The following is a 27139-nucleotide window of genomic DNA, read 5'->3' as shown; positions in this document are numbered from 1 at the left end:
TGATACCAGGAGTGGCTCTGACTAACGTGTGGACTTGGTAGGCCGCAGCGGGTTTGGAGGAAAAGCTATTAGTTAAATGAGGATGTGGTAAAGAATCAACGGTTTCTCAGGATCATAAATCCCAAGAGTAATGTAATTTTTTAAAAATTATTAATTAATTCATTTATTTATTTTTGGCTGTGTTGGGTCTTCGTTTCTGTGCAAGGGCTTTCTCTAGTTGTGGCAAGCGGGGGCCACTCTTCATCGCGGTGCGCGGGCCTCTCGCTATCGCGGCCTCTCTTGTTGCGGAGCACAGGCTCCAGACGCGCAGGCTCAGTAGTTGTGGCTCACGGGCCCAGCTGCTCCGCGGCATGTGGGATCTTCCCAGACCAGGGCTCGAACCCATGTCACCTGCATTGGCAGACGGACTCTCATCCACTGCACCACCAGGGAAGCCCCCAATGTAATTTTTTTAATAGGCAAAAGTATTATAAAAATTTCTGGAGTTAAAAAATGCACTCACATGTTTCCATAATCTTTATGTCTCTATTTAAAATATTTCTGGATGGACCTAGAGTCTGTCATACAGAGTGAAGTAAGTCAGAAACAGAAAAACAAATACCGTATGCTAACACATACATATGGAATCTAAAAAAAAAAAAAAAATGGTTCTGAAGAACCTAGGGGCAGGACAGGAATAAAGACGCAGATATAGAGAATGGACTTGAGGATGTGGGGAGGGGGAAGGGTAAGCTGGGACGAAGTGAGAGAGTGGCATGGACATATATACACTACCAAATGTAAAATAGATAGCTAGTGGGAAGCAGCCGCATAGCACAGGGAGATCAGCTCGGTCCTTTGTGACCGCCTAGAGGGGTGGGGTAGGGAGGGTAGGAGGGAGACACAAGAGGGAGGAAATATGGGGTTATATGTATATGTATAGCTGATTCACTTTGTTATAAAGCAGAAACTAACACAACATTGTAAAGCAATTATACTCCAATAAAGATGTTAAAAAAAAAAATTTCTGGGACTTCCCTGGTGGTCCAGTGTTAAAGAATCCACCTTACAATGTAGGGGACGCGGGTTCGGTCCCTGGTCAGGGAACTAAGATCCCACATGCCGCGGGACAACTAGAGCCCGCGTGCCGCAAACTACAGAGCCCACGTGCCCTGGAACCTGCGCACCACAACTAGAGAAGAGAAAACCTGCACACCACAACTAGAGAGAAGCCCGCTCACCACAACAAAAGATCCTGCATGCCTCAACGAAAATCCCAAGTGCCGCAACTAAGACCCGACGCAGCCAAAAATAAGTTAAATTTTAAAAATAATAATAATGGGGACTTCCCTGGTGGCGCAGTGGTTAAGAATCCACCTGCCAATGCAGGGGACATGGGTTCGAGCCCTGGTCCGGGAAGATCCCACGTGCCGTGGAGCAACTAAGCCCGTGCGCCACAACTACTGAGCCCGCGTGCCACAACTACTGAAGCCCACATGCCTAGAGCCCGTGCTCTGCAACAAGAGAAGCCACCGTAATGAGAAGCCCACGCACCGCAACGAAGAGTAGCCCCCGCTCGCCACAACTAGAGAAAGCCCATGTGCAGCAATGAAGACCCAACACAGCCAAAAATAAATAAATAAATTAATTAATTAATTAAAATAATAAATAAATAAAATATTTCTGCACTTAGTTTCTGAAGTACCTCGGCTTTCAGATACGTTGATTCACGCATAAGTCTGTTGGAGCTCATGAAAATTCTTACTGTTTTTCACATCTTAATTTATGACTTTACTCCATGTAATTCAACCTGAACATATTTAAAGTTAACAAGCATCAGCATAAGCCGAGTACAATTTATGCAAGTGTTGTCATAAACAAAAAGGATGTCCATATGTAGAAATATATTTTTATAAAGCTACTCAGCTACTGATGAAATCGATGGCATATCTTAAGTATATATGTCCCTTTACTTCAAAGTAAGAAACATGGTGGGCAGTAAGTGAAGGTAAAACTTTTTTATTTCATAATACAATTTAGAATGATTGTTCTGAGTTTACGATTGACTGTGTTTTAATTCCTGTTAGGATACAAATAATGTTAGGAAAGTTCATAGATTAAAATCCAATCAGTCATTTTTACTTCAGAGTGAAAGAAATATCTGTTTTTGTGACCATGGGCAATTTTCTTAACTTCTTTCTATTAAATGGGAGTAAAAATAGTACCAACCTCATAAGGGCCTTGTAACGGTTACAAATAATTAAGATGGTAAAGTGCTTAAAACATAGCTCAGGGGAATGCTTGATATGCGTTAACTGTATGTAGCAAAGGAGAAGCATGGTGGACTTTTGTTTTATTTTACATACCTGGGTTCATCCTATATATATTCATCTTCACCTTGGTTTTTCACTCAGCATTAATAACAGATTCTATCTCTATTGATATATACTATCTTTCATGGAATCTAAGATGCACCCAATTTCCGAGATGTTAAAGTGTGAGGGCACGTACATTGATCCTCAGTATTCACAGATTCCGTATTTGAGAATTTGCCTACTTGCAAACGTTTATTTGTAACCCTAAAATCAATACTCAGAGTGCTTTCATCATCATTCATGGACGCACTCAGAGCGATGAAAAATTTAGGTCGCCAGCTGAGGTTGAACAAGACGACGCTCTGCATTCATGTTTCTGCTCTCAGACTGTGAATGAGTATCTTTTTCAAGTGCCACACTGTTTGCATTTTTGTGCTTTTTGTTGATGATTTTGCTGTTTCAAATGGCCCCAAGTGTAGTGCTGAAGTGTTGGTGTTTGCTGAAGTGAAGTGTGTCTGGTGTTCCTAAGTGCAAGGAGGCTATGATGTGCCTTATGGAGAAAATGTGTGTCTGATAAATTTCATTCGGACAAGAGTGATAGTGCTATTGGCTGTGAATTCAATGTTAATGAATCAATAGTATATAAATAAGGTGTCTTTACACAGAAACACACATAAAACAAGATTATGTATTGATCAGTTGACAACAGTGTTGGACCAGAGGCTCCGAGGAACCTAAATCTGTATTTCCCCTAGGAGCTGTGGTTCAGTACTTGCTACTTCAGTCAGCGTCCACCATGACGTTATAGAACATAATTACCAAGAACAATGAGAATCAACTGTACACCTTAGCTTTGATCAAATACATTTGATCTAGTTCATTCCTTTTAATTGCTTTATCCATTGGTCATATGACTAGTCCTCATTATATTTAGCCATTTCCCCACCAGTCCACAGTTTTGCTTTCCCAATGCTGTGATGAATCTTCTTAAACACATCTCCTTGAGCACATGTGCAGTTGTTTCTCTAGGACCAGGTCCTACTTTTTTTTTTTTTGGCTGCGTTGGGTCTTCGTTGCTGCGCAAGGGCTTTCTCTAGTTGTGGCGAGCGGGGTCTACTCTGCGTTGCGGTGCACGGGCTTCTCATTGTGGTGGCTTCTCTTGTTGTGGAGCAGTGGCTCTAGGCGCGTGGGCTTCAGTAGTTGCAGCACGCGGGCTCAGTAGTTGTGGCGCACGGGCTTAGTTGCTCCGCAGCATGTGGGATGTTCCCAGACCAGGGCTCGAACCCATGTCCCCTGCATTGGCAGGCAGATTCTTAACCATTGCGCCACAGGGAAGTTCCTGGGTCCTACTTTAAATAGATATCACCTCATTGTCTTGCAAGGTAGTTTACACCAGCAATGCATGAGAGTAATGATTCCCACCTCCTCAAAACTTCAGCACTCAGGATTATCAAACATTAAGTTTTTGACCGTGTTAAGAGGGAAAAATCATTATCCTGTTTTTAATTTGCATTTGCTTTGCACCCTGGAAGGCTCTCTTCTTTTCCTAGGCTGCTGGAGTCAAATTACCCACGGGCATAGAGGCGTTCTTATGCAACTCCCAGCATGTCACTATTTTCCTCCATAAGGAAGAAAATCTAAAGTCTAGACAACCGGCAACACAGCGGTTATCCACTGGTATGAGGCCCAAGTGATGACCCTGCCGCCTGACTTCTCACCGAGACCCTGACAGATAATTATTTTGACAGGAGATGTGAGGCAGAGAAAATACCTGCTGGGCAGCAGACAGCACCGTGGTGATGAGAAAGGCTTCTGGAAACAAGACTACAGCTGAGCTTCACCATGACCTTGTATGAATTACTTAATTACTCTGAACTCCACTTTCTTCACCTGTCAAATAGGGAAATTAAAAGAACTATTGCATAGGGTTTTGGAGTGACAGCTTGTTACTAAGGCTTGTCTTGGCCATGTACGATAAAAGAAATTGGACCCAGGAGACTGCCCCACGTACCACAAAAGAAACTGAGACCAGAAACCTGGTGTAATGGAAGGAGCACTGGGTCAGAAGCCAGAAGACAGGTGCTCTAGTTCCCCTCTGCCTCGAACAAGTGAGGGAAGTTCATGCAAGTTGCGTAGCTCTTTTTGGTTTATTTCTTTACCTGTAGAATCAAGGCATGTATGATGTCCAGGGACCTTCTGTACAGACACTGAATTATTTTCTAGAAGCTGCCTTCCTTCTCATTCTAAATGCATGCTGACTTGGGGAGCGGCTGTGTTGGTGTGAGGTAGCCCCTCTCCTGGCCACTGTTGGGTGTTCAGGGTCTGACAGTCAGAGTCTTTTCTTGGCATTTAGCCACTAGAATTGAGGAAAAGGGGGTTTATACCGAGGGCAAGCATATCTGGGGGCTCACAGGGTGCATGCTCTCTGCCCATGGACCAGAGAAGTCCAAGGGGAAGCAGAGTAGGGGTGGAGAGAAAGCAAAGCTGTCATTCACTATGCGTCTCCTTATTTCCATGAGTAATATAACACAACCCGCCCTTCTAAAGCTAGTTCAAGTTGAATTTCTATTACTTTCAACCAAAAGAATCCCAAACATTTTTACTAAGGTAGTATAAAAATTTTCCACCTGAAAAATTCTACAGATGAGGAATCGGTGATACTAAGAGCATCTGGCCCTAATGCCTTGCCCTCCCGTGGGGCAGGCCTTTGTGATGTGACTGAAGGGGGCACAAGAGTCCTGCCTCCTACGGTGGCCTGCAGGTGGTCTCACACCTCAGAAGGCCTTGTAGGTTGAAGCTGGGTCAAGGCTTTGCATTTAGCGGGAGAAATCACTAAACAGCAGACTAAGTCTTTGGCAGGATTGGATTTTTAACCAGGCGATCTGAATGTTCATAAATGTTTATTAATGACTGTGTGATTGACTAAAGGAATGATCAAAGGAGTGGTGGGCTGACTGGGGGTCTTGAAAGGAACAATTACTGGGTACGGAAAGTCAAGGCCTGTGGAAGTCCATCTGGCCTCCCACTTAGCAACAGGGCCTTGAAGGGCTGCAGTAAGTGTGGACTTTACCCGGGCTGGTTGATGGGAGGTGTGTCTTAGGAACACTGTTAGGGCCTTCAATAGTGCCTGATAAAGCAGATACCAAGAGGTTAAGTAAAAGGAGCCCTGGGAATTCCCTGGCGGTCCAGTGGTTAGGACTCTGCGCTTTCACTGCCGAGGGCGAGGGTTCAATCCCTGGTGGGGGAACTAGGATCTCACAAGTTGCTTGGCGCGGCCAAAAAAAAAAAAAAAAAAGGCAGCCCTGCCCAGGTTGCACGTCATCAGAAGGCTCAGGATACACATGCATTTTTCAGCCCCTAGGTTCAGTGTCCTCTCTCACTGGGTGGCAGAAATGGTGGGCCCCAGGATGGGCAGGTTTTGGTCATCTTGTAGACAGGGCTTCATTCACAGGAGGCCTCTAAGATTCTCTTGGACGTCTCGGAGCGGCCTGAGAATGCAACCTCAGGAGCTCCCCTGCCCCCAGCTGTGGCTGGTGCGGGAATTCACTGCCTGTGGGTACAAAGCCACCCCTGTGCCTGAGTTCACGTCCACACAGCCAGTGAGCACAAGAGCCTACTCTCTTCCTAACTGTACGATAAAGGTTCCTGTCTTGATCACTCCTGGAAATACCCTGTCCCCACCGATCCACCGATCCAGCAGCGGTTTTCGGTTCTGCCCAAAAGCACACGAGCCTCCGCTCAGTTTCCCTCTGAAATCCCTTCTCTAGGTGCACTTTGACCTCCACGTCCCTGCCTAGACTCTCATCAGCATTTCTCAAGCTGTGGGTTATGTCTCCTTAGCAGGTCACGAAATTAACAGAGACTCTGGACTCATTTTTTTGTTTTTGTTTTTAAATGAAATAGAAAAAAACTATTAAACATATCATTCTTTTCCTGGCTTACTGCAATCGCCCTCCCTACACATCTCTAGCCGGTAAACTCCTACTCTCTTTTTTTTTTTTTTTTAAGATTTATTTATTATATATTTATTTAATTTATTTTTGGCTGCGTCGGGTCTTAGTTGCAGCATGCAGGATCTTCGTTGAGGCACGCGGGATCTTTTCGTTGCGGCGTGCGGGCTTCTCTCTAGTTGTGGCGTGCGGGTTTTCTCTTGCCTAGTTGTGGCACGCAGGCTCCAGGGCACGTGGGCTCTGTACTTTGCGGCACGCAGGTTCTCTAGTTGAGGTGCGCGAGCTCAGTAGCTGCGGCACACAGGCTTAGCTGCTCCACGGCATGTGGGATCTTAGTTCCCTGACCAGGGATCGAACCCGCATCCCCTGCATTCTTTACCACTGGGCCACCAGGGAAGTCCCCCCTACTCCTCTTTCAAGTCTGTGTAGCACATAGTAGTTAAGATGTAGGTTCTGAGCCAGAATGCCTGGGTTCACACCTCAACTCTGCCACTTAGTGCTATGTGACCTTGGACAAGTTACTGAACTCCTCTGGGTCTCTATTTCCTCTTCTGTAAAATGGGAATTATAGGAGCACCTACTTCACAGGTTTGTTGTGCGAATAAAATGAGTTAACATACACTAATAGCGCAAAACAGCAATGCACATATTAATATCAATAAGTGTTAGGTATAATCATTATTATCTCTTTAAAGCTCTCCTGGACTCCCTAGGCAGACCCTGGCATTCTTTGATCAGAGGGCCCCCCGTGCCAGGTGACTTCCCAAGGCCTCTGAAGTGCAGACTTCATATAGCCAACATCCCATTTCTCTGGGATGAGAGCGTCTTCCCACCAGCCTGAAACCCTCAGACCTGGGAGGTGGAGGGTAAGAGTTCTGAAGCCAGAGAGACTCCAACTCTGCCACCTGGAGCCACTTGTCCTTTCTAAGCCCCAGTTTCTACTTCTGTAAAATGGGGTAATAATAGTACCTGCTTCACAGGGCTGTTATAAGTATTCAATGAAATAACATATTGGAAAGTACCTAGCCCAGGACAAAATTGGCTGTTATTCTCAGAGTGTAGCTCAATAAATGTTTAAGGAACAAATGAGACTTCCAAAACCCAAGAGAACTGCCATCTGCAACATGGTAGACGCTGTTGTCTGAGGATTGGAGGGCAGGTCAAAGCTGAGGCCATCTGCCTACCCTGCTGGTCCTTCGTGTGTTTGACTGTAATCATACACAACATGGTGCACACTGAATGGGGCTCTACAGTTTATAACGCCTGTTCACACATCTAGTCTCCGCAGGTAAAATCCCCAGTTTACAGATGTGCTCAGCACCTATACAGCTGGCAGGTGGGGTCATTGAAACCTCAGTCTGTCCCTCCCCATCGCAAAGGCTTCCCATCAAACTCCGAGGTGAATATCAACCTCAGAGCTGGTGTGCCTAGCATGGCTGGACTGCGGAGGCTGTCTGCAGAAAACCGTTTACCTTAAAAGAGGAATTTCTATCTCCCAATGCGAAGAGGAATGAAATGAGCAGGAGGTTTGGAAGTAGAACCCACCATCTCCTGGCTGCTTGGGAATTCACTTAACAAGTTTACAGTCCTGTGAAAGGGAGGGATAGCATCGTGCTGCCTCCCCAGATTTTCGTGAGGATAAAGTGCGTAAACACAAGAGAAAGTGCTTTGTAAATGTTAGTTATTGCGATCCTTACTGCACGGTTGATGAAGAGGCCCCGGGGCCTCCTTCACCTTTCAAGACAGTTGACAAGTCTGCTCAGCAGAGCCCTGCAATGAGGAGAGACAGGAGCTGGTCTTCTGTGGGGTAGGAAGGGGGATTCAGTTCCCGGGCCCTAACAAATGAATGAATGAATGGCACAATACTGATGTTTTCTTAGAGTTTCAAGATTACAGAAACGGGAGTAGCCAAACTGCCTTTTAATTTTGCTGCCAGGCCATAAAACACAGAGAAGCTTCTTCTACGAACAAGTCCACATCCTCAGCCTCATATTACCTTTCCCTTTGCTGAGCAATTCAGAGAGCTTATAAAAGAACTCATCCATTAACATTTTTCCAAGACAACTGAATAAACACGTCAAAACTGTTACAGAACCAATTTCTTTTTTTAATATTTCCAGGAAAGGGGGAATATAAATTCTGCAGAAGTCATTTAAAGTCATAAAACCTTAAAAATGTTTGCAGTGCATTCTACTGGCTGAAGTTTTCCAGGTGACTCAGGCCACGGCACGCCACAGAGACCCAGCCCCTCTGCGGCGCCAGGGAAATGGCACTTCTGAATGTTTTCCAAGTGACATTGCAGAGCAAAAGTTTCTTTTTCCTTCATGGCCTTGATTTTTTAAGTAAAACTATTGATTTTGGAGTCAAGAATTCATGGGGTCTCTGCTTTTTGAAGTTAGTTTTCAGCAGAGAATTTTTTAAAAAGACGTCAAAAGCACACCGTACTTCCTTCCTGAGGCTTTGACAGGGTCGGGAGAGGTTGGTGGTTGGGGGGTGTTTCTAGGCTTTGTCACATTCTGAGAACTGGTCTAAAGGTTCCTGCTCCCGGTGAGTTGGAGATGAGTCTGGTCCTTCAGGTCATTCTCCATGCAGACTCCAGGGAAATACTAGTCATTTCAGAATAGATACTTGCTTTTGTTTTCCCGTCAAAGAAGCATGGCAGTTGGAGGGGACAGGGACCAATGGGGGTGGGCAAAGCTGGATTGGACACTGTTTACCAGGTCAGGAGGCTTGTTTCCCATTTCCAGGGACTAGTGTGGAGCCTGGGTTGGCAGCCTGGCGCCCCGCCCTTCTGGAGGAGAAAAGGACGAGAAGACGGTGGCAGAAGCAGGAAACTGGGGAGAGGGCAAGTTGACCTGCTGGGAAAGCTGAGGCAGGAGCTCGGCTTGGAGGTAGCTGGGAGGAGTCTGGCAAGAAAGGGTGAAAGAAGCCTTGGGGAGAGGAGGGTGAGAAAGCAAGACAGCGAAGAAGACCCTTAAAGTAGAAGAATGCAGCTCAAGGACTTGGGGAGGCATGTCCTTGCAGAAGGAGTCGGGAGGCACCTGCCATCCTACCAGGTGGGAAGGTACCAGGAGCACGTCTTGGTCTTCCCCGTACACTGGGCCTCTTTCTGGGTTGAGAAAACATCCACTGCTAGCATCACCATGGGGCAAAAATGCTCAGTATTCCACACCATCCAAGGAGAAGTTATGTTATAATTTTTGCCCTCCCATTCCCATGCTTACTACAACTCATGAATTCCAACCTAGGGAATGCCAGGGCAAGCCAGTGTGCTGGAGAAAAACTTCACCTACCTACTGTTACTCATTCTTCAGTCTGAGTGTAAATGTCCCTTCCTCAGGGAAATCTCCCTGAGCCCCCTGGCCTAGGTCAGGTCCTGTCCTGAATTCTTCCTCCGTTACACTGTTACAACTGCAGTTACTTACTTATTTGTATAACTGCATCCTTAATATGTCTCCTTGGCCAGAGCGTGAGCCCCAAGAGAGCACTGTGTCTACCTTGGCCTTTGCTAAACACCCCTTGCCAGCCCGGTACCCGGGACCAGGTTAGCACAGAATGAACACTGGAAGATGAATGAACTCATCCTAATGATTCCCTGAGAAGAGCCCCAGAGAAACAGGACTTACTGCACAACTTGTTCTGGAACACTGAGGTCAGCGACTCAATCTGGCTGAAGTTGGCCACCAGGAAGACGTGGTCCTCGTGCGGCTCGCTCCCGATGGCCTTCAGCGTGTTGAGGTCCACTTGGCCCACGCCGATGGCAAAGATCAGGATGCCTGTGTCCCGGGCCTTTGCAGCCACCTCGGCCACCGAGTCCTGGGGCCTCCCATCGGTCACAATCATTATGACCCGCGGCACGTTCTCCCTCAGTGGCCGGGCACCCTCTGCTTCTGAGAATGCGATGTTCAGGGCGTACTGGATGGCCAGCCCCGTCATGGTGCCCGTGGACAGATGCCGCATCCTCTTGACGGCGTGCTCCACCTCGGACTTCCTCTTGAAGGTCTTGAGGGAGAACTCGTTCTTGACGGTGCTGCCATATTGGAGCAGGCCCACCCGGGTGACGTCAGGGCCAATGTCCAAGAACTGCAAGATGTCCACGATGAACTCCTTGACCTTTGCATAGTCGTGGGTGTTGACGCTGCGGGAACTGTCAATGATGAAGACCACGTCTGCCCGCTTGTTCTCACAGGAGCTCTCTGGGGAAAGAGGGGAGGGCAAACGCATCAGAAGAGTGTTAAGCATAAACACACACTACTATATATAAAATAGATAACCAACAAGGACCCACTGTATAGCACAGGGAACTCTACTCAATATTGTGTAATAACGTATAAGGGAAGAGAATCTGAAGAAGTTATATATACATATATATATATATATGTATAACTGAATCACTGTGCTGTATACCTGAAACTAACACGATATTGTAAATCAAATATACTTCAATTAAAAATAAAGAAAAGAAAAGGAAAGGAAAGAAAAGAAGAGTGTTAAGGACCCAGTGCAGGTTGGAAATCCTAGGGCCAGGGATCACCTTTCAAACCTCCCGTCTTCATCGTTTTTCTTCCCCCCTTGGGAAGGTTGTAAGGGTGTATATGTGCGTGACTGGGTGATCATGAGTACTGGCAACAAAGATACTATTTCTTTTTACAAGATAAATGAACTTCAGTTTCTAGAAAGTCATCAATGCAGTTTTCAGGTGGGCAAACACCTGAGCAGGGTCAAAATTACTTTATTATTTACTGCACAGCACATAGGCTTGGCTGGATACTGCAGGGAGTATAGAAGACACTTAGGGGGGCGACCCAAATCAAGGAGCTTACAGTCTACCTGGGGAGACTTAATTACTGGAACAAGGAAAGAATAACTAGTATGAAACTATGTGGTGCTGACACTAGATGTTCAAAGAACAGGGATATTAGTGGGCTGGAGTCAAGGAGATGGGACACGAGCTGGCTTTACAGATGCATAGTGTTTGGACTGAGAGAACGAACACATGGAGATGGACACATGAACAAAAGCCCAAGATGGCATGAATAGAGTGGATAAAAGAACGAGTGATGAAGGCCCTGCTAGGAGTTACGGATAGGAATTAAGTTGGAGGGGTAGCATGAAGCCACTTACAAAATGACTTTAAATTCAGACTGAAATTTGTACATGACGCCACAGGTGATGGGCATAATATGACTGGCATTATATTATGTAACTTATCTCTTCTGTAGGGAAGTTACGTAATAAAAAGTCAATTGAGTGGGGCAGAAGTTTGTGGAGAGGATATGGACAAAAGGGAACCCTCCTACACTGTTGGTGGGAATGTAAATTGGTGCAGCCACTGTGGAAAACAATATGAAGGTTCCTCAAAAAACTAAAAATAGAACTACCGTATGACCGAGCAATTCTACTCCTGGGTATGTATCTGATAAAAACAGAAATACTAATTCAAAAAGATATATGCACCCCAATGTTCATTGCAGCTCTATTTACAATTGCCAAGATATGGAAGCAACCTAAGTGTCCATCAACAGTGTCCATTCATTGTGTCCAACAATGAATAAAGAAGATATGGTGTGTGTGTGTGTATATATATATATATATATATATATATATATACACACACACACTGGAATACTACTCAGCCCCAGAAAGAATGAAATTCTGCCATTTTCAACAACGTGGATGGACTTGGAGGGCATTATGCTAAGTGAAATAAGTCAGACAGAGAAAGGCAAATACTGTATGATATCATTTATATGTGAAATCTAAAAAAATAAAACTAGTGAATAAAGCAAAAAAGAAACAGACTCACATATGTAGAGAACAAACTAGTGGTTACCAGTGGGGAGAGGGAAGGGGGAGGGGCAATATAGGGGGAGGGGATAAAGAGGTACAAACTACTATGTATAAAATGAATAAGTTACAAGGATATATTGTACAGCACAGGGAATATAGCCAATATTTTATGACTATATATGGAGTATAACCTTTAAAAACTGTGAATCACTATGTTGCACACCTGTAACTTATAAAATATTGTACATCAACTATACCTCAGTTTTTTTTAAAACAACAACAACAACAAAATAGTTGAGTCAGGCAGGGGTTTGCAGGGTGGACAATCCAGACCATTTTTGCACAAATCTGGTTGAGAGAGAAACTTAATCTCAACCAGGGGTGGGTGGTCGGGGGAGGGAGGTGGGAGCAGTAGTGGAAATGGAGAAGGTACCTGGCCAAGAAACATTTCAACAAAGGGCACAGTTAAATTGGAAAAAGGCAAATGTCGAAGTCTCTCCCTTACCACCACAATCACCGTACTCAAGTGCGCAAGCAAGAAGGCATTCTGGGAAGCGGGTGAGATTGGATGAGACAAGAGGCCTCTGGCCTCACAGGGTGGAGGCTGGGCGTTCCTGTTGGGATTTCTCAGATGTTTGGAGCTATGGCCTCCAGCCCCTCCCCCCTCCCCCCTCCCCTTCCCAGACTTCCCACTGCTAAATCCTGATTTGATAGGGATTAGAAAAGGGATCTCAAATGCTTGCCCTGAATCCCAATCACTGCAGCTGCAAGAAAGAGGGAGAAAACCAGAAATGAAGCAGTGAACCTAGTCATTAAAATGAGAAGTGGAAAAGGCGGCTGAGGTCATCCCAACCAGGCCGGCCTGCCAGGTCGTGACTCGCCCCTGAGCGCCTGCACACACACCTCATGCATCGCAGCCTCACAAGTCTAACAATTTTAGGGGAGGAAGCACGCCCGCACACCAGCATCATGGCAGAAAGCCAACCTTCTGTGGCACCCACATATAACACTGGAGGCTGGGTGAATTTAAGGTGAGTTTCTCAAACCAGAGCTCCCAGAAACTGCCCTTGAGGACACAGGGATAAGATCAATATCAACCCTGACATTTGCAGGGTGTTTTAACATCTTTACTCCAGAGAGCTTTCATCGCTACGGTCTCATTTGATTTCCAGAATAAGCTCTTAAGAAAGGAGCTAGGAGTACCGTACCCATTGGACAGATGAGAACATGAAGGCACTGAGAGTTTGAAAATCTCTTATAATTTAGAAAAAGTAAACCTATATGGAAACAACACCAACACCCATCTCACTGGGTGGTTGTGAGATCTCAGGAAATGCTGTGGGTAAAGAGCTTAGCCTTGGGCCCAGCATGTGGAAACCCCCAATACGTGGGAGCTGCATATGCAGGCTCTGCTCGGCCCACACCACCCCCCAAGTCCACACCTTCCTAGGCCCAGGCTGGGGAGGGGCAGGGCTGCTGCTGCTGCTGTGTAGTTTGTGCTGCACACAGCAACCTGCCCAAGGAAGCGAGGGGCCTGAAATCCAGGCTAGCCCTGAGCCCCAGGGGCTGCGTCCACCCTGAGAGGCACCTGGAGGGAGTGCCTTTCTCTAATTTTCACAAAGGTGTCTATGGTCTAGCACGTGGTCCCGGGCCAGAGCAAAGCATGACAGACCTGCGGGTCCCCGGAAAGAGGACAAGGGCCAGGACTGAGGCTAGCCCCACTCCAGGAGCCACACCTGCCCCCCATTTCAGTCTGAACTTAATGCAGGGAGGATGTGACCCAATGACCTCCACCTGCTCAGGAGGATGGGAACCAGCCCAGACCCTGCCACGGAGGAGGATATTAATGAAAGATTCCTTGGAAGGGAGACAGGGAAAGAGGCTGCAGACTGGCTCCCTAAGAACTCTCCTTCTCTGGAAATCTTTGGAAGCAGGGGATCCTCTGGGACTGGGATTGTTACTGTGGGTCTTAGTCATGGTGTCAGCATCCCAGGAAGCATCACAATCAATTTAAAGGGAAGCCTGGAAGTTCCATGGGGAATTATGTGCTCAACTGGATTAGCTCCCATCAAAACAAATGGGGAGTTTCCACGATGCCTGGCATTTACAAAAACACCACAAAGGTTCGAAATAGAGTTGGAGGGAACCTCCAGAGAGCAGTGATTGTGAGTTGGAAACGACGAGTCCTGGCAGCCCAAGTGACCGAGTTTCTTCAGGATGTCTCCTCGGGTCCCTTGAGAGCTCAGAAGCTCTGCAGCTTGTCCCTGAAAGGGCCAGTTCAGTGGTTCTCAAACTCGAGGTGCCTCCCAGTTCCCAGGAGGACTTGTTAAAAACTAAGGTCAGTGGGCCTCACTTCCAGAGTTTCTGATTCTGTAGGTCTAGGCTGGCACCTGAAAATGTGCATTTCTAGCAAGTTCCTGGGTGAAGTTGATGCCACTGGTCCAAGAACCACACTCTGAGAAACCACTAGTTTAGGAACTAGAGAGATTTCCGGAGAAACGAAGTTCTGGCAAGTCTCGACCTCATATCTCACTGTGAATTCCCCAACGTGGGAAACTAATCATCTCTATAGCCATGCGGTGGGAATACAGTAAGTCTTCAGTCAACATTTGTGGAGTTAAATGGAATTCTGGGTGGTGGAGCAAGGTTTCAGGTGGAAGGGACTGAGTCAGAGCAGGCAATTCAAGGAGGTGGATTAAAACCACAGAGGCAAAAAGTGCTGGAGCAGGTCTCTGGGTCCTGCTAACAGAGTCACAGATTCTAGGACCCAAATCTTTGCCATTTTATGGGGGAGCATAGCCACTTTTGAACTTCTGGTCCATGGACTCACAGACTAATAAAATCTTAGAGCTGGAGGGTCTAAATAGAGTCCAAGTTACTCACTTTACAGAAGGGGAAACTGAGGCCCAGGCACGTGACTCTATCTCCACGAGGCCTCATAGCTCATTAGGGTCAGACCTGGGACCATCCTGGTGCCTTTCCCCCATGTCATGGTGGGCATCTGGGAAAACTCTCAATACCGCTGACATTACAATACAAGCTTTGTAAATACTTGGGGACATTCTGAAATACGTGCCTCACAGTTTCTCCACATGGGGACTGCTGAGAGATGTTTCCAGAAAATGGACTCTCCTCTGTGCGTGTTCCTTTCACATACTGGTTCTGATAAACAGCCTCCCTCCCTGTCTCAGCCTGTGAGAAGAACACACACAGATCTTCCTTCTCGCCCCTCACAACAGACTTTCCACAGCAGTTGGAAGAGGGTATCTGGGCACATCATAAAAACGTCATGCCTTGAACCAAAAGAGTAACGGTCTGAGCCTTGTGAACAGTACTTCCAGTTCTGTCAGCTTGACTCTACAGCCTACTCAATGGGCAAACAAGTGTCTCTTCCCCCTGCAGAGAAGGTGAACCTGAGCCAGAACAATTTTAAGCAACATTCCCACCCCAGCAGGATTACAACGTGCAGCCTTGGAACTATTTCTTTCCTCTCAGGATTGCAGATTTGTTGCTAATCGGTCTCCCTTGCTGCAGCTCTATTTAATTACGGCTGTGTAATTGTACAGTAAATATTTGGTACCATCTGCCTGGAGAGGTCAGGGTATGTTTAGAGAAGGAAGGTATGTGAATCTCGATGACAAGGGTAAAATAATTTCATCCAGAGACTGAAAGGGGCTCTGAAATGCTCAGTGAAACAGCAGCAGAGTCCTATGACCTCAGGGCAAGCCCAGCCAATTCCACTTTCTGTCCATGTGGTCTTAAACCTCTCCTTCACCTTTTTGACTCTCAGTCTCTTCTTCTGTGAAATGAGAATAACAATACCTCACAGGGCTATCGGGATACTCAAAAGAGAATATAATAATAATTTATAGCTACTGTTTATTGAGCACTTAATAAGTACCTGGCCTTGTTCTGAGTACTTTTACACGGGATGGCTTATTTATTTCACACCCAACTTAGCAAGTAGGTACTATTCCCATTTTACAGATGAGAACAATGAGTCTAGAAAGGTTAGATATCTAGCGCAGGGCCTCATACTTAGGAGGAGCCCGGATCTGAACTCATCTTGTCTGGCTCCGTAGCCCACACTCTTAACCACCAAGCAATGCTCAGAAAGGATTCTGTCCTTTTAGACCTGCCTTTCCCAGCACACTCAAGATGCACCAGAACTGCACTGGCTCTCTGGGGTCAATTCTTTCCTTCCCTGGAATCAGGGCCTGAAAGCTATGGCTCAAAATTGCCTGTCTCCTGCCAACTGCTTCTCCCCTGCTAAATGCTTATTTGTATTTTTTTAAGATTTAATAAAATGATGAAAACAGATGCTCGCCTCTCTGAATAGCAGTGGCTCAGCACATAAGGCTGCTAGTGGTTCACATTCTCATGCACTTAACTTGCCTACTGTGAGATTAGTAGGAGCCGGGCCCTGGGGGAGACAGAAGAATGGGACAGGTATGACAGAAAGTCCATCACTGATCGTTGATGGAACAGGAGAAACATGATCTGGACAACAGGCAAATGCCCAGGGTGGGGTGGAGAAGGGAAATGGATTTCAGAAAATGTGATGCTTCCTAACAATTCCCAGCAAAGTTCCCACAAGTAGATGGTTTGTGGGCACTTTAAAAAAAGAACTGTGAAAAATATAATGATACAAGGGGAAAAAATGGAATAATTTCTAGGACAGTGCAAGAGTGGATGGACGAGGGGACTGAAGTATGATTTCCAGGTGACACTAAAGGCCAACTTGAGGGTGGTGAGCATGAAACTGAAGGGACACCGATAGCATGTGCTGTGTTTTGCTCCGGCTACACTCAGCTGCACAGGAACAGGGGAAAAGCAGGCAGAAGTTGATATAACCAGGGTTGTCATTTAGCCAAGCGAGAGTGATGAATCAGGAGAGTGACAAAGGTAGGCAACAGAACGACTATAAAGATTTCCTATGGAATTAAACTGGGGGAACAGGAAGGGGTGAAGGGCAGAGAAAAAGCAGCAGGGCCAATGGATTGAAAGTCCAGATGAGGTCACAGGATTGTTGAATCCTAGAAGGGGTGAGCTGGGGAAATAGGAGGTTTAAATTGAGATGATGAAGGGACTGCAGTTATTATAATCACAGGGTCAGGAGTATGGTAAGAGAGGTAAATGGCTGAGATATGGTGGAGGACACGAATACTCCAGTAACAATCCCTCAAAGGGGGCATCATTCATGTGGATATTGAAATCACCAAGAACTATGACAAGAGTAACGTTGGAGAAAGTGGCAAGGAGCCGAGAGCTAAAACTGGTTTTACAACTAGGACTAACCAGAGGGTTTTCTTTAACTCCCTAAGAGTGACCAGAGACACTCTGGAACATGATTCAAAGGTCATAAAGGGACAGAGAAAAAACTAGCTCACCAAGAGTTTCAAAGGGAGAAAAGCAGTTTTATAATTACAGAAAGCGGGGGTGGCGGTAGGGAGAACTTGATGATTTTGAGCCAGCAGGAGACTGAGAAGGGAAAAAAAAGCATGCACAATTTATGTATTTACTCCTAGTTAGGATAGATCAGGAGAATCAGAGGAAATCTATAGTTTGTATCTCAGCAAGACAAATAATTGACTCCAGTGAGGAAGAAATGCAGATTCCACATATTTAGACCAGTTAGGTAGAACAGTTAAATAAAGCCCATCTTTGAACAAATATTTAGTGAGAACCTATTGTGTGTCAGGCTCTGGGAATATAACAAAGGAAAGACTCCCAATTGTTAACAGCAGGCATACAGACAGATGATAACAGGATACAATAAAACAGGCAGACTAAAAAGATAAGTAGGATTCTCAGAGAGAGGGGGAGGGCATGGCTGACTCCCTCTGGGTGTAGGTACCCAGGCTCCAGGGCAGGATTAGCAATGTCCCCTTTCTTTTCTACCTTGTCCCTGGCAGACATTACTAATCAATTCCCACCCTCTCCCACTCAGCCTGCACTCAGCCTCAGGATGCTTTCAACACTGCCCTGCAAGTACCTACAGACGATGAAATGGAATCATTTTGCCAACCTGGTTTTAGAGTCTGGGGCTCTCCAACAAAGGTTGAAGTACTCAATTTTATCTACTTCTAAGAAACTGAATAAAGGTAAGTTAGCTAATCATACTTTTGAGACATTTTCTGATAATTAGTGCTAACTTACTACTATTCAATGAGAAATAATAAGGGCGGCCACGTCGACGGCCTGCACATGAACTTTTAGGTAAAGTCACACTTATGATGGAAGGCTGCTGGTGGGCATGGGGTCAGAGCAAAGGAAATAGAAATGTCCTAAGAAATAGTCTCCTCGGGATTCCCTGGTGGCGCAGTGGGTTAAGAATCCGCCTGCCAATTCAGGGGACACGGGTTCGAGCCCTGGTCCGGGAAGATCCCACATGCCGCGGAGCAACTAAGCCCGTGCGCCACAACTACTGAGCCTGCGCTCTAGAGCCTTCGAGCCACAGCTACTGAAGCCCGTGCGCCACAACTACTGAAGCCCGCGTGCCTAGAGCCCGTGCTCCATAACAAGAGAAGCCACCGCAGTGAGAAGCCCACGCACCGCAACAAAGAGTAGCCCCCACTCGCCGCAACTAGAGAAAGCCCACGTGCAGCAACAGAGACCCAACACAGCCAAAAATAAAATAAATTAAATAAATAAATTTATAAAAAAGAAAAGAAATAGTCTCATCAAATTGTACAAGTGGTATGTATCCTCCATTATAAGAATATAAAATAGCACATCAGAATTCAAGGAAATTGCATCCCTTAAGCAATTGGTTTATGTGTATTGAACTATATGGGGTTAACAAAGACAGACAGACTGAGAGAAAAGACTACCGCATAACACCCACCATCACACTCAATGAGCTTGTGCCCACAGATGCCTGAGATGTGGCCCCTGTGGCCACCTCATGTGTTCCATCCCCTTGTGCCTCTAGACTATGACCAGCCCGGCGATTTACAGGTGATCTCATGGATATTTCAGAGGCAATTTGGAGCACCTTTGATTTTTGCCTCCAGTGCGACTTAATCTGCAACTCCCCTGTATTTAGGGCTCTTGACTAGGGTGCCATGGTCCTTGGCCAGGGCTGAAAGGACCACATTTCAATCCTTCCCCCTCTAATTCCCTTCTTAGTCAGTTGTCAGCTACTGCATTACCTCACGCCAGCCGTTTTACAATGCAGATGATGAGCTACAGCTTCCTCTGAATCAATCATGCTCCACTCACATCTTCCTAAAGAACCCCTGGGGAGTGGCCTGAAAAGCTGATTATATTATATTATGGATACACCCTGGACTTCTTAATGGGATCTAAGACATATCGTAGACACATTAGAAAATCAGTCCCCACTTGGTAACATTTTCCAAACAGTTTTCCAAATTCTGGGGGCATTTGTGGTTCTCACTACACCACTACACACTATGCTGGAAGGAATTGCTAAAAAGCTGAATAACAGAGTCAGGACCAGAAAGGATTTCTGAGGGCTGGAATAATGAGTCAAAACTAACAAGAGGAGGGAAGGGTAAGCTGGGACGAAGTGAGAGCGTTGCATGGACATATATACACTACCAAATGTAAAACAGATAGCTAGTGGGAAGCAGCCGCATAGCACAGGGAGATCAGCTCGGTGCTTTGTGACCACCTAGAGGGGTGGGATAGGGAGGGTGGGAGGGAGACACAAGAGGGAGGAGATATGGGGATATATGTATATGTATAGCTGATTCACTTCGTAATACAGCAGAAACTAACACAACATTGTAGAGCAATTACACTCCAATAAAGATGTTAAAAAAAAAAAACTAACGAGGAAATCTAAGTGGTATAAATGTCAAGCCCTGAACATAAGGTTCAAAAAATCAACTGTATAAACCACAGAAAGGAGACATCTGGATTGACAGCTAGTCACATGATAAAATGTCGAGCCAGGACAGCAAATCCCAAGCCTTGCATGCCGGCCCCGAGACCCCCAACTCCAGCACCTGTGAGACACCAACCCCCCTGCTAATCAATCCCAGCCTCAGAATCAAAGCTCAGCCACAGGGGTCCTCTAGGCACAGCATCCCTCATCCTCTTCCCATCCCCTAGTGCCTGGAAGGGGCTTGAGAAACAAAACCAATTTGCCAGCCAGACATTCTCTCCACTCACTCCCATTAGAGCCCTCCAGGCAATAATGCCCCATCATCTCACCGATGGTTTTCCTGGCCTGGGAGAGTAGAGAGACTCTCTCCATAAATGGACCTTACTCTTCCCCTCTTTAGAGCAGAACTTTCCGATGACTAAATATTTTGGTGAGTTTCATCAGAGTCACAGTAGCTCAACTTGGCAGCTGTGAGTTCTCGGGATAAATGAGCCCAGGATGCTGTCTCGTCAAAGCAATTTCTTCAAAAGCCACCACCCTAAGGGTCACGGACAGCAAGGTCATGGGAGAATGAACTAATGAACTCTTTAGCCTCTTGGACCCACCCACCACTCCCTGCCCTATATCTTACACCTCAGTGATATCTAACGGTTTGTAGTTCCCTACACACCATCCTCTCTCAGCTGCCTCCTCAGCTTAAGACTTGGCCCTGTGGTCACCTATGTCTGAGCATTCTCCTACCAGCATCTCACGTATGGAGCTACCGGCCACATGTAGTGTCTTCTTGAATCCCTAGCACCCAGCAGAGTGCAACGCACATAGATGCTCAGTAGGGTCTTGGCTTCTTTCCTTCAGGGTGCATATGTGATGGGAGGGGTAGGAGGGCAAAGAAGGGAGAAGTTGCACATACCCCTCCACGAGCCAGAGTGGGCTGGGGGAGCTAGTCAGTGGAGGTCCAATAAAAACAGCCCACAGTGGGGATCCTCAATGTCCTGATGACGTCAGAAACGCCTGGGGGTACTTATTTAAAAGGATGAATCCTGGGCAGCACCCCAGACCCAGTGAATTAGAATCTTTGAGGCTGAGGCCCACGAATCTGCACTTAGACAATTGTTCCAGATGATTCATAGGTGTGACAAATCTGAAGACTCTATCCCAAGGGGCATGTGAGCCTGAGAGACCATCAAAGAGGCCACAGAGCAAGAGTCCAGAAGAGACCCCTTCCTGTGTCTCAGCACCCTCCTCCGCAAGACCACGAGAGACCTTGTAGATACGGAAACCTTACGTCCTGGATTCTCTCATGGGTTCTGAGCCACATCTGGTCCATTGTCAGATCATGTGCAGGTCAGCTGTGTCCTGGCTTTTGATTAGGTTCAGAAAATGAACAAGGTAGGCACCATTATTACTTCCAACTCACAGATGAGGGCACTGAGGCTTAGAGAGGCTAAATGACAAGTCCACTGGCATGGGGAATGAGTGGTACGAGACAGGGATTTCACATCCAAGCCAGTCTGATTCTAGCACCTGCATTTCTACCCTCCGTTTCCCAGCAGGTGACCTAGCATGAAGTGTCTCCTCTGAACAGAAAAACGTCCCGGAGGAGAGGCTTATGAACTTACTCTCCCAGTCACCAGTTAACACATTAAACCCCAGTTAATATCTGGGAGGGCCAACGGCAGAGACTTGAATGAGACTCAGGAGTTAAAGCTCAACTCAAGACACTCCCCCAAGTGCGAAGTCCTCTTCACCCTCTGTCCTGGGCCAGTGCCTTCGGCCCCAGACCTTCACCTTTATTTTATTAAGTTCCTTCTGATACCTACGAGCACACCTGCTGCACCTACTCGAGTCCACAAGTGCCTTCTGCACCCCCAGGCACAGATGACAGTAGCACAACTAGTAACAATGTGCAGTGACGTCATCCCACAAATTCCGTATCTGCTGGCCTGCAAGCCCCACCAGACCATAAGGCAAACCTCTGCGGTCACGAGTGGGCCTTGTTCATCCTCATTTCATGCATGCCTGGCTCAGGGCTGCACATAGAAGGCAGTGAACTGAAGCCACTATGGGCAAAATACAGGCACATCTCAGAGGAACTGCAGGTTCGGTCCCAGACTACCGCAATAGAGCAAATATCGCCACACCGCGAGTCACACGAGCTTTCTGGTTTCCCAGAGCATGTAAAAGTTATGTTTACACTATACTGCAGCCTATTAAGCGTGCGATAGCATTATGTCTAAAAAAGTGTACCTTAATTTACCCTAATTTAAAAATACTTTATCGCTAAAAAAATGCCAGCCATCATCTGAGCCTGCAGCAAGTTGTAATCTTTTCACAATAGAATATCAAAGATCAACGATCACAGATCACCGTAACAGACAGAATAACAATGAAAAAGCCTGAAATATTGCAAGAATTACCAAAACGTGACACAGAGACACAAAGTGAGCAAATGCGTTGGAAAAATGGCACCAATGGTCTTGTTTGATGCAGGGCTGTCACAGACCTTCAATTTGTGAAAAACACAGTATCTGCGAAGCACAACAAAAGCAAAACCCAATAAAACAAGGTCTGTCTGTACAGTGCTCGTGCTGTGGGGCTGTTGCCACCCAGAGGACGCCGGGCCTGGCCTTGGGCGGCTTACAGCCCAGGCAGGCAGTGACACGAGCGTGCAGATGGCGGCAGAACGAGGCAGGGAAAATGAATTATTATTCAGGAAGCATAACATATGCTTAGCCAGAACAGCTGCACCCTCAGTCACAAAGGTCAGTAGAGACCGTACTGATGAACAAGGAGGCATGACTCCAGCAGAGGTACAGAGCAAACACATCTCTATCTCTTGGCCGATTACTGAGGACAAAGCAACGACGTACATCCAGACGGAGGTGATTTCTGTGATCTCCTCCCCACACACACACCTGCTCTGAATGCCAGTTGATACCATTTATGTGCTCCCCTCATGAACGCCCAGAGATATGGTCTGAATGTCAACTTTCATTCCATTAACTTCTTTCCAACACCTACAAGCAGAACCAAAGTTCACAGGCAAGCACTGAAACCTACTGTCAGATTTGACCTGTGTACACGTTAACCAAAACCCAGAGGAGCCCCTGCAGGGCAGAAAGAGATGGCTGTGGTGGGAGAGAGACTTGCAGGATGGATTCTGTCTGCTCGTGGAGATCCACACTGGGGAGTTTTTATGCAAAATATACTTGCCAATGTCACAATGAGTTTGTTTTGGGTTTTGTTTTTATTTAAAAGAAGGTTCTGGTGAATGAGCCTGCATCTTTGGTTAGCAATGGTGCTGCATAAACCAGAGACAAGGGCCAGTGGCGCCCTGAGGGATCCTGGGTTGACACCAGCTCAAATTTCCTTTGTCCCTGCTGACCCTCATAAATTCCTTTAGGAACGCAGCTCTCCAAGGCCCTCAGGGAGTACGCACCAACTAGCCAGCGAAATGGAAAAGAAAAAGAGAAGAAAGAAAAAACATGCCACATCACACCAGTCTCCTCTCGTAACTCTTACATGAGCTGAAAGAAAAGAGACATCGTATGAAGTTCGACAACTGTGGTTTCCAGAACCCTGGACAATTTTCTTTGCGAGGGAGCCAGAGAAAGCTGCCCCAGTTTAGCCCTGGAGAAAAAACAATTTCCAATGAATTGAATTTCCTTGCAAGGTAAAGCAGTTTGCTCAAGTTTCGCTTAAAAAAAAATGCCCCTCACATCTACTCTCAGTGTGTCTACAAACAGGCTTTCTCTTAATTGAGAAAAGAAGGATAAAGAAGCCCTGAAATGGTCGATGGTTTTAAAATTCACTGAGCTGACTGAATAGATACAGAATCAGTTTGGTATTCTCTATCAACACCCTTCTCACCAACTTTCTTCCTTCCTCAAATTGAGAAATCACTCATATCTTAAAATTGTAATCTACACACACACACACACACACACACACACACACACACACACACACACACCCCATCCCCCAATACAAGACAGTACAGAAAGTACTGGGAAACAGGTGATCTCTCCTTTCTGCAAAGTGAAAAAGAGTGTAGGTGGCTTTCAAAAAGCAAACTGGCATTTCACCCACAGGAGCATTTTAACTTAATACATTGAACAATTGCCTCATCTGCTTTCTGGGTGTCCAGATGGAAGTCAGGCACAGAGCAGAGACCTGTGAATAGCAATAGGGTCGGGCTGGGGAGGGGTGAGGGCCACGAGGAAGAGGCCTTGCTAGGTGCAGTCTTGTAGCTCTTCCCTGTAAGGGGAAGGGTGCAGGCACACACAGAGGCAGGGGCGGAAGCTTCCACAGACGTGTACCAGCCAAGGAAAAGTTTCTCTCATCATTTCGGTTTGGTTGAGTTATGCAAACACTGTAGAACCCTCCTCTCTGTGCCAGGTGCTGGGGATACAGCCCAAGAACTAATCTCAGCCTGGGAGACGCTTACAACCTTGTAGAGAAGACAGCTTCATAAGATTCATAAAAATCATGTGCAACTAGAGCCTGGAGGAGAGCACGATCCCGGGATGATGGGTGGGAAGATTCTTAAAGAAGCTGAAGGGTACCACATTATATTGTCTTATAATATTATTCCATTATTAAAGGATGAGCGGGTATTGGCCAGGCAGAGTTGGGTTGGGCATTTTAGGCAAAGGCTCAGCATGAGCAAAGGCCTAGAGGCCAGAACAGAGCAGGGTGCCATGTGCATGGGTAATGCAGATAGGGTGGTATGGCTGGACCTTAAAGGACAGGATGGGGATGACAGGGAGGGCTGCATGTACCTCCTACTGAGAAGTTTGGACTCCATTCAGGAGCCCATGGGGAGCCACTGAAGGGTTTTAAATGTGCCCATCCTCTTTTAGGGCACATTCTAAGGGCTCCTGATTCAGCCCAGACTTCACTCTTCTCCATCGCTGGCCTAACCCAAAGCCCCTCCCACTGGAGTTCCCAGCATGGTCTCAGGTATAAATGAATGTCCCCTGTGTATATACTATAGAGAAGGCACCAGGGAGAATTTAAAGACAACTCCTTTGTCTTTAGGAGTTGAGTTTCTGCCCCTTTGTTATCTAACCCTGGAGTGAGTCTACCTGAAGGACTTTCAGCTGGTGGAGCAGAAAGCTTAGGTCAGCAGTTGGCCCCTTCCAACTCATCCCTCTTGGGTGTCCAACTCCTCTACTGCTATTTCTCTCCCTAGTTAATTGAATATTCAAAGGAAATAACTATTGATTGAATGTCAGCGGGCACTCAGCATGAACTCCCACCTCTTTTTATGAGCCTTCCAGTACTGCAGACGTTAAAAAGACAAGAAGCACATTTTCCTGACTCCCTTGCAGCTAGGGTCCTGGGTGAGAATTAGGTAACACCAAGTAGATACACTCACAAAGGAGGAAGTGAGGTGAAGCCTGTTTCTGCTGGCAAGTAAGATGGTAGAAACACAGACTCGGTGTTCTAGTGTCTGCTCACCAGCTTCACAGATGTAGCTATGGCAGAACAGCATCCCGATCCCAGCAATGGGTTCTTAGGTGACGGTCCTGAACTTCCACTCCTTCCCCCTTTCCATCAATTATGTAAGCACCTAATTCCCTGCATGAAATCCCTTTCTGCTGAAAATACCTAGAGAGGTGGACTTCCCTGGTGGCGCAGTGGTTAAGAATCCACCTGCCAATGCAGGGGACACGGGTTTGAACCCTGGTCCAGGAAGATCCCACATGCCGCGGAGCAACTAAGCCCATGTGCCACAACTACTGAGCCTGTGCTCTAGAGCCCGTGAGCCACAACTACTGAAGCCCGCGCACCTAGAGCCCATGCTCCGCAACAAGAGAAGCCACCACAATGAGAAGCCCACGCACCGCAACAAAGAGTAACCCCCGTTCGCTGCAACTAGAGAAAGCCTGCACACAGCAACAAAGACCCAACGCAGCCAAAAAACGTAATTAATTAATTAAAAAAAAAAAAGTAATGTGCATGTTTAAAAAAAAAAAAAAAACCTAGAGAGGGACTTCCCTGGTGCTGCAGTGGTTAAGAATCCACCTGCTAATGCAGGGGACATGGGTTTGATCCCTAGTCCAGGAAGATCCCACATGCCACGGAGCAACTAAGCCCGTGTGCCACAACTACTGAGCCTGCGCTCTACAGCCTGTGAGCCACAACTACTGAGCCCTCGTGCCGCAGCTACTGAAGTCCATGCGCCTAGAGCCTGTGCTCTGTAACAAGAGAAGCCACTGCAATGAGAAGCCCACGCACCACACGAAGAGTAGCCCCCACTCGCCTCAACTAGGAAAAGCCCGCGTACAGCAACGAAGACCCAATGCAGCCCAAAATAAATAAATAAATAAATATATTAAAAAATAAAATAAAATACCTAGAGAGCTTTGTTTCCTGCACTGGCCCTGGTGGTCCCCTCAACTCCTCAATACATCTGCTTTCTTGATGCCTCCCTCATCTACAGTAGAGTCTTGATGAAAACTCCAAATACATTGAAACAAAAAAATACAAGGCATGCTCAGTCCTCTTCACAAAGCTCACCTGAAGACCTAGTCCCTCCAAGCTTTGTGAAAGCGGGGCCAACTTTCCTCCCCTCCCCTGAAGCCTCTGTTTGCCTATCCCCTCCTCTTCTCTACAGTGGCTCCCTCAGGAACCTAGATTGTTCTCATCGCCATGTCCTTTGGAAACTTGTCCTCTCTCTCTCCACTCTGATACAATGCTTCATTTCCTCCATCCTTACTTAACTTGGCTTAGGTTTCCACTGCCTAAGTACACTGAGACAGTATATTACACAAAAGGAAATCTACCGAGCCAGCGATTTGTTTCCTCATCACTCGTGGTGCTCGAGCGAACACTGGGCTCCAGCTGCTGCAGTTGACTCCATTAAGCTTAATGCCCAATGCCAGGGTTGCTGTGGAAACCAGAAATAACATTTCAGGAATCCCTCACAGCCTGGGTGACTTTGGTTTCTAGGCTGTTCTACAAATAGTCTTTCTTGTAGCTGATCATTAAGATGAAGAGCAGTTAATAAGACAGCAAGTTTCATGATGATGAAATGATCAGACTTGATCATCACAAAGCACTTAGGATATGCAAATTTTAACACTGAAAAGGAACTTTAAAGGCTGGATTCAATTTCCCTATTCTGCAAATGGAGAAGGTCATGCAGGGTAAAGGTGGGGCAGCCTCCTGACTCTCAGGCCGCCCATGTTCCCCGACACCACACACATTCTCCATCCTGGGCAAGTTACTTACTCTCTCTAACC

At 46.5% G+C, this 27139-nt stretch overlaps 1 protein-coding gene and 1 long non-coding RNA gene across 10 annotated transcripts in view; one reads left to right on the top strand and one right to left on the bottom strand.

Annotated features, from left to right (window-relative positions):
- Window positions 1-27139, bottom strand: part of MATN2 (matrilin 2) — a 150176-nt gene that overhangs the window by 87913 nt on the left and 35124 nt on the right. For all 9 annotated transcript variants that reach the window (XM_082432697.1, XM_082432692.1, XM_082432693.1 and 6 more), the window contains one exon: window positions 9871-10440. In XM_082432697.1, the coding sequence (XP_082288823.1) occupies window positions 9871-10440 (570 nt within the window). The remainder of the gene's footprint in view (window positions 1-9870; window positions 10441-27139) is intronic.
- LOC309646452 overlaps window positions 11828-27139 on the top strand; it is a 333740-nt gene continuing 318428 nt past the window's right edge. Inside the window, exon 1 of the long non-coding RNA XR_014255374.1 lies at window positions 11828-25749. This is a non-coding gene — a long non-coding RNA (uncharacterized lncRNA). The remainder of the gene's footprint in view (window positions 25750-27139) is intronic.

Source organism: Balaenoptera physalus, assembly GCF_965194825.1.
Source record: "Balaenoptera physalus genome assembly, chromosome: 17".
In the NCBI taxonomy this organism is placed as follows: Eukaryota; Metazoa; Chordata; class Mammalia; order Artiodactyla; family Balaenopteridae; genus Balaenoptera; species Balaenoptera physalus.
Note: the sequence above shows the minus strand (reverse complement) of the source record. Positions and strands in the feature narration are given on the sequence as shown.